The sequence below is a fragment of the Oncorhynchus tshawytscha genome, linkage group LG20, assembly GCF_018296145.1.
Source record: "Oncorhynchus tshawytscha isolate Ot180627B linkage group LG20, Otsh_v2.0, whole genome shotgun sequence".
Lineage (NCBI taxonomy): Eukaryota > Metazoa > Chordata > Actinopteri > Salmoniformes > Salmonidae > Oncorhynchus > Oncorhynchus tshawytscha.
This window is the reverse complement of record NC_056448.1, coordinates 32,887,961-32,904,818: the sequence shown is the minus strand read 5'-3', so window position 1 is coordinate 32,904,818 and position 16,858 is coordinate 32,887,961. Positions and strand designations below refer to the sequence as shown.

The 16,858-nt window shown below is 44.1% G+C and overlaps 1 protein-coding gene across 3 annotated transcripts in view; it reads right to left on the bottom strand.

Moving 5' to 3' along the window:
• Positions 1-2,096: 2,096 nt before the first annotated feature.
• LOC112220206 (noelin) overlaps positions 2,097-16,858 on the bottom strand; it is a 37,363-nt gene continuing 22,601 nt past the window's right edge. For all 3 annotated transcript variants that reach the window (XM_024381910.1, XM_024381909.2, XM_024381908.2), the window contains exons 5-6: positions 7,194-7,300; positions 2,097-4,524 (exon numbers count right to left, since the gene is read on the bottom strand). In XM_024381910.1, the coding sequence (XP_024237678.1) occupies positions 3,850-4,524; positions 7,194-7,300 (782 nt within the window). In that variant the 3' untranslated portion in view covers positions 2,097-3,849. The remainder of the gene's footprint in view (positions 4,525-7,193; positions 7,301-16,858) is intronic.

Below are 16,858 nucleotides of genomic sequence, written 5' to 3'. Positions count from 1 at the left end.
CCTCGGCGCAGCCCCTCCCAACTCCATCGGAATGGGAGCGGAGGGGCTGGGTGGTGGAACGCACAGGACCCTCTCTGAACGCCCGCGGGCAGCCAGCAGATTATCCAGTCGAATGGACATGTCAGTCAGCTGATCCAGTGACAGAGTGGTGTCCCGACACGCTAACTCCCGGCGGACGTCCTCTCGGAGACTACACCTGTAGTGGTCCATAAGGGCCCTGTCGTTCCACCCAGATCCGGTTGCCAAGGTCCGGAACTCCAGCGCGTAATCCTGGGCGCTCCTGCTCTCCTGCCTGAGATGAAATAGTCGTTCTCCCAGCACGACCCGTGAGGCAGGAGATGAGGACACTCACCCTCTCTGCTCCTGAGGGAGTGGGTCTGATGGTGGCCAGGTATAGCTCCAGCTGAAGCAGAAACCCCTGGCAACCCGCCGCAGCTCCATCATAAGCCTTCGGTAGCGTCAGACGGAGGGTGCTGGAGTCGGGAGATGGGGAGTCCGGAACCGTGGGTGCCGAAGGTGGAGAGAGGAGACCACTCCTCTCCCATCTGTCCATTCTCTCCATCACTTGATCCATCGCGGTTCCGATCCGATGGAGGACGGTGGTGTGGTGGAGAACCCGTTCCTCCATCGATGGGAGAGGGTTGGATGCTGCTCCTGCTGACTCCATTCAATTTGATTGGTGCGGGATTCTGTAATGCTCCGGGTGTCGTGGGTGTGGAGTCAAATGCAGGAGACAGAGTTCAATGCTGTGCGTCTTTTAATAGCACCAACGCACCACAGGGTGCTCACAAAAGTTACATTCCCAACCACAGGGAATCAAAATGTACAATGGAAAAAATCACGACCAGGCACTAACACGTACCTCTACAACAGAGCCGAAGGTTACATTGAAATAATCCCGCACAACAACCAGGCGGGCCGGCTGTCTAATAAAGACAAACTAATTAAACACGAACAGGTGCTACCACTAAACATACAAGGAGGGGGAGGAAAAACAATCAGTGGCAGCTAATAGGCCGGTGACGACGACCGCCGAGCTCCACCCGCCCGGGAAGGGGAAACACCCTCGGTCGGACTCGTGACACAATGTATATCCAGGGAGTTATCAACAGGAGGTAATGTATATCCAGGGAGTTATCAACACGAGGTAATGTATATCCAGGGAGCTATCAACACGAGGCAATGTATATCCAGGGAGCTATCAACAGGAGGTAATGTATATACAGGGAGTTATCAACAGGAGGTAATGTATATCCAGGGAGTTATCAACACGAGGCAATGTATATCCAGGGAGTTATCAACACGAGGTAATGTATATCCAGGGAGCTATCAACAGGAGGTAATGTATATACAGGGAGTTATCAACAGGAGGTAATGTATATCCAGGGAGCTATCAACACGAGGTAATGTATATCCAGGGAGCTATCAACAGGAGGTAATGTATATCCAGGGAGCTATCAACACGAGGTAATGTGTATACAGGGAGTTATCAACAGGAGGCAATGTATATCCAGGGAGCTATCAACAGGAGGTAATGTATATCCAGGGAGTTATCAACAGGAGGCAATGTATATCCAGGGAGCTATCAACAGGAGGTAATGTATATCCAGGGAGCTATCAACACGAGGTAATGTGTATACAGGGAGTTATCAACAGGAGGCAATGTATATCCAGGGAGCTATCAACACGAGGCAATGTATATCCAGGGAGCTATCAACACGAGGTAATGTATATCCAGGGAGCTATCAACAGGAGGTAATGTATATCCAGGGAGCTATCAACACGAGGCAATGTATATCCAGAGAGTAATCTCTCTCTCTCTCTCTCTCTCTCTCTGTTTGATCTGAAGCAGAATGAACTCATGAAAAGACATGACCTCTCAGTATTATTCTTAGTAATACCCATGATGTGGTATTATGGTCAGTCAAGCACACAAACAAACAAAGACACACACAACAGCCTGATCCTGACAGACACATGCACTGTTACCATAAACAGGGGTCTGCAACCTGTGGTTCTACTGTAGAGCCCCGTGGGGCTCTTTAACTGCCCCTTTGTTGCTCCATGACGATCAATAATTCAAGCTGCGCGAGGAATGAGATTAGAACAAAGATTCTCTGTTTATTGACACAAATCATTAACTATCTCATCTCAGGTACAACACACATCCAGCAAAAGCACAAAAAGAGTGAAAAGCCATTGTCCTCTGCAAGTTTAAAAAAAACATTTAAACAGCATTATCCTTTGCTAGCTGAGTGGGAGGGGGAGATACATTTAACAGCATTACCCTCGACTAAAAGGCATACTTTAGTTAACAGAATAGGGTGATGATAATTCAGTTGAAGAGAGAAGAGCCGTAGGACTGAACCCAGGTCTCCAGGATACATTACTTGATATATTCTATTGTTCTGTATTCTTCTGAAAGAAATGAGCTGGATATGAGATAGGTTCCTCCCACACGGTCCAACTAAACATAGACAGAGAAGCAAAGCCGGTGCCAACAGCAAGGGGGTGATACAAGAACATTAAAAAAAGCCTCCGACTGCAAAAATAAACGTTCTAAAAACAAACAAGTGAAAAAGCAAATATTTTTGCAACCAACCCCCCCACATCCCTCTCTTTTATAGGTACAGCATCATATAGCAAAAAGACATTCAGAAGGTAGCAGACCAGAATGGTAAAAAACACTCATGCAAATCAAGGCTGTTTTACACAGAGTCACAAACAACAGGAAAGTCTTTGGCCGGGATTCAATCCAAGAGGCACGCTGTGGCGCAGTTGACAACGCGGCTTTTAAAGCCAATGTTCCTGCGTTTGCAGAGATTGCATTCACTGAAAACGCTGCTGATATTGACTCAATTGGAAATTCCCTTTAAATGTCAAGCGCGCTACTACACAGCTTTGATTGAATACCGACCTACTTCTCGTACAGTACAACAGTGTGCCCCAACAGTCAGTGCCTTCAGGGAGCGTATTCAAAAATCGTCTCAGGGTAGGAGTGCTGATCTCGGATCCGACTTGCCCTTTAAATCATAATGAATAAGAGGGGGAACCTGATCCTAAATCAGTATTCCTACTCTGAGACACTTTGTGAACACAGGCCCAGGTCTTCTCATGGATGTTGATGATGTTGTTGTTAACTTTTTTACAGACTTCTTTATTTGCTACTGAAGGGATAAAAGGGATAGAATGTGTGTGTGTGTGACAGACGGTGGTTGTAGGCTCTGTGGTCTTCTGCACACCATATGCTGGTTCACCCCACCATTCTCCAAATAATGTCCCAGCTCTCCCAATTTTACCCCTTATCTGTCCAAAGGGCAAGCTTCTCCCTCTCTCTGTCTGGGGGCCAATGGAGGGTCCTGGTTGGCAAACAGTTTATAACCAATCCCATAGTCCTTTGCTAGGACCCCAATGATCCCCATAGAGTAAAGTCCAGGAGAGAGAAGGGAGGTACTTCCTGACAGTACTTCCAGAGACAGACCCAGAGCCGCAGAGACAATCTTCCATGATGGTTACTAGCCATTATTTAAAAAAGAAAGGCGTGATATTTTTTTGGCATCTGTTATTTTCAGTCCAATATATAGTTTTGAACTCTAGATGTATCATGTTCCCTTCCTTTTTAGTAAACAGTTCTCTTTTTAATTTCAATCGATGTGCACATTAATTCACGTTGTAGTTCCAGTCATGGTTGATGTAATCTCTCTAAAGACAGTCTTATGATATTACATACTACATATGCTGCTCTTTCCATAAAGTCCTTATCTTCTAGATATACAGTATATTCAAATATAGGATGATCTCTCTCTCTATTCTCTATATAGTATATTGTAAATAGTACTGTCTCCATGGTTACAATTCCTGTGAGCTGATGACATGGAACAGTGTGACATTGTACAGAACCTGGTGTCCATTGTTCCATGCGTAGAGCGCACGGTCCCGAGGGTTGTAGTCAAGCATGGAGATATGGGAGTACTTGTTCTGGAAGGCGATGTCTATGTACTCGTACGTGGAGGAGTTAGTGCTGTAGGCGTAGTACACCTTGGTCCCTCCAGAGTAACCGTTGGTAACATAGAGAGTACCACAGATCATGAAGGCTTCGCCAGCGCTCCTCTTGGGGTGGTTGGTGGTCCAGCTCTTGATGATCTGAAGCGTGCTGGGGTTGAGCTTGCTGATGACGATGTTTCCAGCGTTCTGATTGGTGGCATAGACAGCCCAGAGCCCACCCTCGTCCACCATGAGGTCGATGTCTGAGTGGCCGCCCCAGGCATAGTGGTACATGTTGTTGTAGCCGGCGTTGTCCAGCTGGCGTGACTTGCTAATGGCGGAGGTCTTGAAGTCAAACTTGATGATGATGTGGCTCTGGAATTTGTTGAAGTAAATGGAGCCGTTGTAGACCACCTGACCCGTCCCGGACCACGGGTGGGGGAGGCGGTGAGACGTGAAGTTGTCCGTCGTCATGAAGTCCGCCATGGACTTGTACTCCCGCACGAAGCGGTTGTTGTGGTAACCGTCCATGTACCACACCTAACAGACGGAGATACAGACGAGTAGAGAGGAGAGAGTAAATATTAACTTATAGTCAGTAGCAACTTTATAATACAAATAAGATAAAACACACCCTACAGTCATGTTAAAACCCTCCTATCAAACTCCTCAATGCACCATTATGTAGATGACCGCTATATACATGTGGATCACGCATAATTTCACACTGTAAATCAAATCACGCTGTCAACAGAAAGCCTAATTAAATGGGATGCTTGACTCGGAGCAGAGCAGGGAGCAGTGCTCCTGCCTTCTGCTTCAGAATACAAACAGTCAGGAATGACAGGCAGCTGCAGGTGGAGGCAGGCCGGGGCCCAGCCCCACAGGGATAATGCGGATCATCCCGGATAAAAGGCTGCCTAGACCATTTCCTCATTGTTTTTTTAACTCGACAAGTCAGTTAAGAACAAATTCTTATTTTCATAGACGGCCTAGGAACAGTGGGTTAAGTGCCTTGTTCTGGGGCAGAAAGACATATGTTTTACATTGTCAGCTCGGGGATTTGAACTTCCAACCTTTCGGTTACAAGTCCAATGCGCTAACCACTAGGCTACCTGATGCCCCATTTGCTCCATCCCCTCCTCCTCCAACCCTCCAAGTTCTGACACACCTCAACTTTCCCATTCCCCCTCCTGACAATCTGATTAGCTAATGGATCTTTGAGAGCCTGGATGTAAGGGCCTTAAGGGTCCACCAACCTTTAATGTTCTCCTCTTACAGAGAGAGAGAGAGAGAGACCCACACAAACAGACCCCCCCGAGCCCCAGTCCTAACCAAATTATGAGAAAGCAAAAAGAGATCTATATGACACTGGAAAGAATCAACCAAGAAACAGAGCAAACAATAATGCTATCTGGCCCTAAACAGAGAGTACACCGTGGCAGAATAACTGACCACCGTGACTGACCCTAAACAGAGAGTACACCATGGCAGAATAACTGACCACCGTGACTGACCCCAAGTTAAGAAAATCCTTGACTATGTACAGACTCAGTGAGCATAGCCTTGCTATTGAGAGAGGCTCTCGCCATGTGCACACTGCCCACAAAATGAGGTGGAAACTGAGCTACACTTCCTAACCTCCTGACAAATATATGACCATATTAGAGATACATATAAAATTAAACATTGATAAACTCCCATATCTGTTAAGCGAAATACCTCTGTTTGCAATCACAACAGCAAGATTTGTGGCCCGTTGCCATGAGAAAAGGGCAACAAGTGGAGCACAAACAACATTGTAAATACAACCTATATTTATCTGTCTTCCTGGTACCATTAGAACACATTACACATGGTCTCATGGATATATGGCACACATGCATAGCACATATTTTACCATCTAGCTTAGCTACCTTGCCTTTAAATGATTATCTTGCCTTACTGTACACTCTCAGACACTCTCACACTACCTTGTATCTCACAAGCAGCATGGTCCAACGTTACACAGAGAAACCAGAAGTATAGAGCAATACCAGAGAGACCCACATATGTAACATGTGCAGTTTTCCTTCGATGTACAGATGATATTATGACTATGACGGTCATGTATGTTTCTGTTTGCGTGTGCTTTATGTATTTGTACTATAACCTCTAAACCCCAGATCTGCATACAGATCCATGTGTACGTTTTAAAGTCATATAAACATCTTGGCTGACAAATAAACATCTTGGCTGACACCATCCCTTCATTAACGACCTTGCTGTCAGGGCTCGGGTGTAAACCATGCATTTATTCTCTGCATTTGCATTTTAATGTGTTTTAGTAATAAAAGCTTTGTCTGTCATTCCTCCAACAGATGCCCAGCCCAGGAGAGCTAACTCAGACATGGCCGTTTAGTAGAAGGAACGGAACGGCCTGACCGGACGGACGGACAGACGGACGGACAGACAGACAGACAATGAGTATAATGTAAAGCACTTAGTGAGATCTTCCAGTAGCTACCGCCGTAAAACACAGTGCCAAGGTAAGGAAATCATTACCTTAATGTAGCTGGGCTTTAGACGCTACCGAGGTAAGGAAATCATTACCTTAATGTAGCTGGGCTTTAGACGCTACCAAGGTAAGGAAATCATTACCTTAATGTAGCTGGGCTTTAGATGCTACCAAGGTAAGGAAATCATTACCTTAATGTAGCTGGGCTTTAGATGCTACCGAGGTAAGGAAATCATTACCTTAATGTAGCTGGGCTTTAGACGCTACCGAGGTAAGGAAATCATTACCTTAATGTAGCTGGGCTTTAGACGCTACCAAGGTCAGGAAATCATTACCTTAATGTAGCTGGGCTTTAGACGCTACCAAGGTCAGGAAATCATTACCTTAATGTAGCTGGGCTTTAGACGCTACCAAGGTCAGGAAATCATTATCTTAATGTAGCTGGGCTTTAGACGCTACCAAGGTCAGGAAATCATTATCTTAATGTAGCTGGGCTTTAGACGCTACCAAGGTCAGGAAATCATTACCTTAATGTAGCTGGGCTTTAGACGCTACCAAGGTCAGGAAATCATTATCTTAATGTAGCTGGGCTTTAGACGCTACCGAGGTGTTAAAGAGGGGTAATTGTATTTTCTCCATGTTCATGGACGGCTGAAACGTGTGTGTGTGTGTGTGTGTGTGTGTGTGTGTGTGTGTGTGTGTGTGTGTATACCCTGGTATCTCCTTCTGGTGCCGCAGGATCAGTCATCCAGGATCCGAACCGGGATCCAGACGTCTTGATGGTGACAGGATCACTGATGCCCGTCAACTTCCCACACGCTGTGAAGGAATAACCAACATAGAAATACCTCTCATAGATACTGCATATCATTCTCATAGATTAAACACTGCATCTGTATGATTCATATTGGCTAACATGCTCAAATAAAGAAATGATATTGTACTTACACATAATAACATAATTTACAAATTCATATTCACTCAGCCTTCATTCACAAAAGAACAATGGCATGTGTGTATTGTTTGTGTCTATGTCTAGGCCTCCATCTGTCTGTCATCCTCAGAGAATAAAGGTAATGGTCTTGGGTATTCTGTGCATTATGTTTGTCTGAGCGATGGAGGGTGAGAGAGAGAGAGAGAGAGAGAGAGAGAGAGAAGGAGATGGGGAGAAATGAGGAGAGAGAGAGAGGATGAGAGAGAGACAGAGCAAGAGAGAGAGATGGAGAGAGAGGGGGGAGAGAGATGGAGAGAGGGAGAGAGATTTGATTGTTGTTCTAGGTTATGTAGGATCCACTGAGCTCATGCTGCTGCTGCTACTTGTTCTAGGTTATGTAGGATCCACTGAGCTCATGCTGCTGCTGCTACTTGTTCTAGGTTATGTAGGATCCACTGAGCTCATGCTGCTGCTGCTACTTGTTCTAGGTTATGTAGGATCCACTGAGCTCATGCTGCTGCTGCTACTTGTTCTAGGTTATGTAGGATCCACTGAGCTCATGCTGCTGCTGCTACTTGTTCTAGGCTGTTTGAGCTGAGCGTATCGTTAATTAGGCTTGATTGAGGTGTTGATATGAAGTTGACATATCTAGCTCCTGAACGCTTAGCTGCGCCGTGTTCCCTGATGACAGCCAGGTAGTTTGATTAATGGGTTTATCATTATGAACAGATGGTTAACAACCTCGTTCTTGTTGTTAGAACTTAATGTTAACTAACGAACAAACAGCTTCGGTCCCGTCCCCTATTATAGTCTCTCTTCCTCTCTATGCTTTTCTCTCTCTTTATGCGATTCTCCCCCTTTCTCTCATTATCTCTCTGGCACTAATGTGGTTGTGAAATGCAATTATTCATGTCAATCTATCTTCACCCCTCACTCTTTCTCTCATCTATCTTCACCCTTCACTCTTTCTCTCATCTATCTTCACCCATCACTCTTTCTCTCATCTATCTTCACCCCTCACTCTTTCTCTCATGTCTATCTATCTATCTTCACCCCTCACTCTTTCTCTCATGTCTATCTATCGTCACCCCTCACTTTCTCTCATCTATCTTCACCCCTCACTCTTTCTCTCATCTATCTTCACCCCTCACTCTTTCTCTCATCTATCTTCACCCCTCACTCTTTCTCTCATGTCTATCTATCTTCACCCCTCACTCTTTCTCTCATGTCTATCTATCTTCACCCCTCACTCTTTCTCTCATCTATCTTCACCCCTCACTCTTTCTCTCATGTCTATCTATCTTCACCCCTCACTCTTTCTCTCATCTATCTTCACCCTCACTCTTTCTCTCATCTATCTTCACCCCTCACTCTTTCTCTCATGTCTATCTATCTTCACCCCTCACTCTTTCTCTCATGTCTATCTATCTTCACCCCTCACTCTTTCTCTCATCTATCTTCACCCCTCACTCTTTCTCTCATGTCTATCTATCTTCACCCCTCACTCTTTCTCTCATGTCTATCTATCTTCACCCCTCACTCTTTCTCTCATGTCTATCTATCTTCACCCCTCACTCTTTCTCTCATGTCTATCTATCTTCACCCCTCACTCTTTCTCTCATCTATCTTCACCCCTCACTCTTTCTCTCATGTCTATCTATCTTCACCCCTCACTCTTTCTCTCATGTCTATCTATCTTCACCCCTCACTCTTTCTCTCATCTATCTTCACCCATCACTCTTTCTCTCATGTCTATCTATCTTCACCCCTCACTCTTTCTCTCATCTATCTTCACCCCTCACTCTTTCTCTCATGTCTATCTATCTTCACCCCTCACTCTTTCTCTCATGTCTATCTATCGTCACCCCTCACTCTTTCTCTCATCTATCTTCACCCCTCACTCTTTCTCTCATGTCTATCTATCTTCACCCTTCACTCTTTCTCTCATGTCTATCTATTTTCACCTTTCACTCTTTCTCTCATGTCTATCTATCTTCACCCTTCACTCTTTCTCTCATGTCTATCTATCTTCACCCCTCACTCTTTCTCTCATGTCTATCTATCGTCACCCCTCACTCTTTCTCTCATCTATCTTCACCCTCACTCTTTCTCTCATCTATCTTCACCCCTCACTCTTTCTCTCATGTCTATCTATCGTCACCCCTCACTCTTTCTCTCATCTATCTTCACCCCTCACTCTTTCTCTCATGTCTATCTATCGTCACCCCTCACTCTTTCTCTCATCTATCTTCACCCCTCACACTTTCTCTCAGGTCTATCTATCTTCACCCATCACTCTTTCTCTCATCTATCTTCACCCCTCACTCTTTCTCTCATCTATCTTCACCCCTCACTCTTTCTCTCATGTCTATCTATCGTCACCCCTCACTCTTTCTCTCATCTATCTTCACCCCTCACTCTTTCTCTCATGTCTATCTATCTTCACCCATCACTCTTTCTCTCATGTCTATCTATCTTCACCCTTCACTCTTTCTCTCATGTCTATCTATCTTCACCCCTCACTCTTTCTCTCATGTCTATCTATCTTCACCCCTCACTCTTTCTCTCATCTATCTTCACCCATCACTCTTTCTCTCATGTCTATCTATCTTCACCCCTCACTCTTTCTCTCATCTATCTTCACCCCTCACTCTTTCTCTCATGTCTATCTATCGTCACCCCTCACTCTTTCTCTCATCTATCTTCACCCCTCACTCTTTCTCTCATGTCTATCTATCTTCACCCCTCACTCTTTCTCTCATGTCTATCTATCTTCACCCCTCACTCTTTCTCTCATGTCTATCTATCTTCACCCCTCACTCTTTCTCTCATGTCTATCTATCTATCTTCACCCTTCACTCTTTCTCTCATCTATCTTCACCCATCACTCTTTCTCTCATGTCTATCTATCTTCACCCTTCACTCTTTCTCTCATGTCTATCTATCTTCACCCCTCACTCTTTCTCTCATGTCTATCTATCGTCACCCCTCACTTTCTCTCATCTATCTTCACCCCTCACTCTTTCTCTCATCTATCTTCACCCCTCACTCTTTCTCTCATCTATCTTCACCCCTCACTCTTTCTCTCATGTCTATCTATCTTCACCCCTCACTCTTTCTCTCATGTCTATCTATCTTCAACCCTCACTCTTTCTCTCATCTATCTTCACCCCTCACTCTTTCTCTCATGTCTATCTATCTTCACCCCTCACTCTTTCTCTCATGTCTATCTATCTTCACCCCTCACTCTTTCTCTCATCTATCTTCACCACTCACTCTTTCTCTCATGTCTATCTATCTTCACCCCTCACTCTTTCTCTCATGTCTATCTATCTTCACCCTCACTCTTTCTCTCATGTCTATCTATCTTCACCCCTCACTCTTTCTCTCATGTCTATCTATCTTCACCCCTCACTCTTTCTCTCATCTATCTTCACCCATCACTCTTTCTCTCATGTCTATCTATTTTCACCCCTCACTCTTTCTCTCATCTATCTTCACCCCTCACTCTTTCTCTCATGTCTATCTATCTTCACCCCTCACTCTTTCTCTCATGTCTATCTATCGTCACCCCTCACTCTTTCTCTCATCTATCTTCACCCCTCACTCTTTCTCTCATGTCTATCTATCTTCACCCTTCACTCTTTCTCTCATGTCTATCTATCTTCACCCTTCACTCTTTCTCTCATGTCTATCTATTTTCACCTTTCACTCTTTCTCTCATGTCTATCTATCTTCACCCTTCACTCTTTCTCTCATGTCTATCTATCGTCACCCCTCACTCTTTCTCTCATCTATCTTCACCCCTCACTCTTTCTCTCATCTATCTTCACCCCTCACTCTTTCTCTCATGTCTATCTATCGTCACCCCTCACTCTTTCTCTCATCTATCTTCACCCCTCACTCTTTCTCTCATGTCTATCTATCGTCACCCCTCACTCTTTCTCTCATCTATCTTCACCCCTCACTCTTTCTCTCATGTCTATCTATCGTCACCCCTCACTCTTTCTCTCATCTATCTTCACCCCTCACACTTTCTCTCAGGTCTATCTATCTTCACCCCTCACTCTTTCTCTCATCTATCTTCACCCCTCACTCTTTCTCTCATGTCTATCTATCTTCACCCCTCACTCTTTCTCTCATCTATCTTCACCCCTCACTCTTTCTCTCATCTATCTTCACCCCTCACTCTTTCTCTCATGTCTATCTATCGTCACCCCTCACTCTTTCTCTCATCTATCTTCACCCCTCACTCTTTCTCTCATGTCTATCTATCTTCACCCCTCACTCTTTCTCTCATGTCTATCTATCTTCAACTCTCACTCTTTCTCTCATCTATCTTCACCCCTCACTCTTTCTCTCATGTCTATCTATCTTCACCCCTCACTCTTTCTCTCATGTCTATCTATCTTCACCCCTCACTCTTTCTCTCATCTATCTTCACCACTCACTCTTTCTCTCATGTCTATCTATCTTCACCCCTCACTCTTTCTCTCATCTATCTTCACCCATCACTCTTTCTCTCATGTCTATCTATCTTCACCCCTCACTCTTTCTCTCATCTATCTTCACCCCTCACTCTTTCTCTCATGTCTATCTATCTTCACCCCTCACTCTTTCTCTCATGTCTATCTATCGTCACCCCTCACTCTTTCTCTCATCTATCTTCACCCCTCACTCTTTCTCTCATCTATCTTCACCCCTCACTCTTTCTCTCATGTCTATCTATCTTCACCCTCACTCTTTCTCTCATCTATCTTCACCCATCACTCTTTCTCTTATGTCTATCTATCTTCACCCTTCACTCTTTCTCTCATGTCTATCTATTTTCACCTTTCACTCTTTCTCTCATGTCTATCTATCTTCACCCTTCACTCTTTCTCTCATGTCTATCTATCTTCACCCCTCACTCTTTCTCTCATGTCTATCTATCGTCACCCCTCACTCTTTCTCTCATCTATCTTCACCCCTCACTCTTTCTCTCATCTATCTTCACCCCTCACTCTTTCTCTCATGTCTATCTATCGTCACCCCTCACTCTTTCTCTCATCTATCTTCACCCCTCACTCTTTCTCTCATCTATCTTCACCCCTCACTCTTTCTCTCATGTCTATCTATCTTCACCCCTCAGTCTTTCTCTCATGTCTATCTATCTTCACCCCTCACTCTTTCTCTCATCTATCTTCACCCCTCAGTCTTTCTCTCATGTCTATCTATCTTCACCCCTCACTCTTTCTCTCATCTATCTTCACCCCTCACTCTTTCTCTCATGTCTATCTATCTTCACCCCTCACTCTTTCTCTCATCTATCTTCACCCCTCACTCTTTCTCTCATGTCTATCTATCTTCACCCCTCACTCTTTCTCTCATCTATCTTCACCCCTCACTCTTTCTCTCATGTCTATCTATCTTCACCCCTCACTCTTTCTCTCATGTCTATCTATCTTCACCCCTCACTCTTTCTCTTATCTATCTTCACCCCTCACTCTTTCTCTCATGTCTATCTATCTTCACCCTCACTCTTTCTCTCATGTCTATCTATCGTCACCCCTCACTCTTTCTCTCATCTATCTTCACCCCTCACTCTTTCTCTCATCTATCTTCACCCCTCACTCTTTCTCTCATCTATCTTCACCCCTCACTCTTTCTCTCATGTCTATCTATCGTCACCCCTCACTCTTTCTCTCATCTATCTTCACCCCTCACTCTTTCTCTCATGTCTATCTATCTTCACCCCTCACTCTTTCTCTCATGTCAATCTATCTTCACCCCTCACTCTTTCTCTCATGTCTATCTATCTTCACCCCTCACTCTTTCTCTCATGTCTATCTATCTTCACCCCTCACTCTTTCTCTCATGTCTATCTATCTTCACCCCTCACTCTTTCTCTCATCTATCTTCACCCCTCACTCTTTCTCACATGTCTATCTATCTTCACCCCTCACTCTTTCTCTCATGTCAATCTATCTTCACCCCTCACTCTTTCTCTCATGTCTATCTATCTTCACCCCTCACTCTTTCTCTCATGTCTATCTATCTTCACCCCTCACTCTTTCTCTCATGTCTATCTATCTTCACCCCTCACTCTTTCTCTCATCTATCTTCACCCCTCACTCTTTCTCTCATCTATCTTCACCCCTCACTCTTTCTCTCATCTATTTTCACCCCTGACTCTTTCTCTCATGTCTATCTATCTTCACCCATCACTCTTTCTCTCATGTCTATCTATCTTCACCCCTCACTCTTTCTCTCATCTATCTTCACCCCTCACTCTTTCTCTCATGTCTATCTATCTTCACCCCTCACTCTTTCTCTCATGTCTATCTATCTTCACCCCTCACTCTTTCTCTCATGTCTATCTATCTTCACCCCTCACTCTTTCTCTCATGTCTATCTATCTTCACCCCTCACTCTTTCTCTCATCTATCTTCACCCCTCACTCTTTCTCTCATGTCTATCTATCTTCACCCCTCACTCTTTCTCTCATGTCTATCTATCTTCACCCCTCACTCTTTCTCTCATCTATCTTCACCACTCACTCTTTCTCTCATGTCTATCTATCTTCACCCCTCACTCTTTCTCTCATGTCTATCTATCTTCACCCCTCACTCTTTCTCTCATGTCTATCTATCTTCACCCCTCACTCTTTCTCTCATGTCTATCTATCTTCACCCCTCACTCTTTCTCTCATCTATCTTCACCCCTCACTCTTTCTCTCATGTCTATCTATCTTCACCCATCACTCTTTCTCTCATGTCTATCTATCTTCACCCTTCACTCTTTCTCTCATGTCTATCTATTTTCACCCCTCACTCTTTCTCTCATGTCTATCTATCGTCACCCCTCACTCTTTCTCTCATCTATCTTCACCCCTCACTCTTTCTCTCATGTCTATCTATCTTCACCCCTCACTCTTTCTCTCATCTATCTTCACCCATCACTCTTTCTCTCATGTCTATCTATCTTCACCCCTCACTCTTTCTCTCATCTATCTTCACCCCTCACTCTTTCTCTCATGTCTATCTATCTTCACCCCTCACTCTTTCTCTCATGTCTATCTATCGTCACCCCTCACTCTTTCTCTCATCTATCTTCACCCCTCACTCTTTCTCTCATGTCTATCTATCTTCACCCCTCACTCTTTCTCTCATCTATCTTCACCCATCACTCTTTCTCTCATGTCTATCTATCTTCACCCTTCACTCTTTCTCTCATGTCTATCTATTTTCACCTTTCACTCTTTCTCTCATGTCTATCTATCTTCACCCTTCACTCTTTCTCTCATGTCTATCTATTTTCACCTTTCACTCTTTCTCTCATGTCTATCTATCTTCACCCCTCACTCTTTCTCTCATCTATCTTCACCCTTCACTCTTTCTCTCATGTCTATCTATCTTCACCCCTCACTCTTTCTCTCATGTCTATCTATCGTCACCCCTCACTCTTTCTCTCATCTATCTTCACCCCTCACTCTTTCTCTCATCTATCTTCACCCCTCACTCTTTCTCTCATGTCTATCTATCTTCACCCCTCAGTCTTTCTCTCATGTCTATCTATCTTCACCCCTCACTCTTTCTCTCATCTATCTTCACCCCTCACTCTTTCTCTCATCTATCTTCACCCATCACTCTTTCTCTCATCTATCTTCACCCCTCACTCTTTCTCTCATGTCTATCTATCTATCTTCACCCTTCACTCTTTCTCTCATCTATCTTCAACCCTCACTCTTTCTCTCATGTCTATCTATCTTCACCCTTCACTCTTTCTCTCATCTATCTTCACCCATCACTCTTTCTCTCATGTCTATCTATCTTCACCCCTCACTCTTTCTCTCATGTCTATCTATCTTCACCCCTCACTCTTTCTCTTATCTATCTTCACCCCTCACTCTTTCTCTCATGTCTATCTATCTTCACCCCTCACTCTTTCTCTCATGTCTATCTATCGTCACCCCTCACTCTTTCTCTCATCTATCTTCACCCCTCACTCTTTCTCTCATCTATCTTCACCCCTCACTCTTTCTCTCATCTATCTTCACCCCTCACTCTTTCTCTCATGTCTATCTATCGTCACCCCTCACTCTTTCTCTCATGTCTATCTATCTTCACCCCTCACTCTTTCTCTCATGTCTATCTATCTTCACCCCTCACTCTTTCTCTCATGTCTATCTATCTTCACCCCTCACTCTTTCTCTCATGTCTATCTATCTTCACCCCTCACTCTTTCTCTCATCTATCTTCACCCCTCACTCTTTCTCTCATGTCTATCTATCTTCACCCCTCACTCTTTCTCTCATGTCTATCTATCTTCACCCCTCACTCTTTCTCTCATGTCTATCTATCTTCACCCCTCACTCTTTCTCTCATGTCTATCTATCTTCACCCCTCACTCTTTCTCTCATGTCTATCTATCTTCACCCCTCACTCTTTCTCTCATCTATCTTCACCCCTCACTCTTTCTCTCATGTCTATCTATCTTCACCCCTCACTCTTTCTCTCATCTATCTTCACCCCTCACTCTTTCTCTCATGTCTATCTATCTTCACCCCTCACTCTTTCTCTCATCTATCTTCACCCCTCACTCTTTCTCTCATGTCTATCTATCTTCACCCCTCACTCTTTCTCTCATCTATCTTCACCCCTCACTCTTTCTCTCATCTATCTTCACCCCTCACTCTTTCTCTCATCTATTTTCACCCCTCACTCTTTCTCTCATGTCTATCTATCTTCACCCATCACTCTTTCTCTCATGTCTATCTATCTTCACCCCTCACTCTTTCTCTCATGTCTATCTATCTTCACCCCTCACTCTTTCTCTCATGTCTATCTATCTTCACCCCTCACTCTTTCTCTCATGTCTATCTATCTTCACCCCTCACTCTTTCTCTCATGTCTATCTATCTTCACCCCTCACTCTTTCTCTCATCTATCTTCACCCCTCACTCTTTCTCTCATCTATTTTCACCCCTCACTCTTTCTCTCATGTCTATCTATCTTCACCCATCACTCTTTCTCTCATGTCTATCTATCTTCACCCATCACTCTTTCTCTCATGTCTATCTATCTTCACCCCTCACTCTTTCTCTCATGTCTATCTATCTTCACTCTTTCTATCAAAAACTGTATTATTCTCTCACATCTGGACAGTTTTGAAAGTTAAAACTACATCATGTGTGTGTTTTGCACACTTTGATTCTGGTTTAAATTAAATGAAATATATCAAGCTGTGACTATGAGACCTCAGCAGGTTAACAGCAGCGAGACAAACACAACATCACATGAGCAAACACAACTACTATCAGCACCTTACATAATACCTCCGTGGGATTACAGACTATAGTAATAATCTGTGTTTATTTATTTCCTCTAATCACCATGTTCCTATCTTTGGATTATGGTTTGTCTGGACCTCGGGGAGAGAGAGAGAGACGCACATGTGGTCTA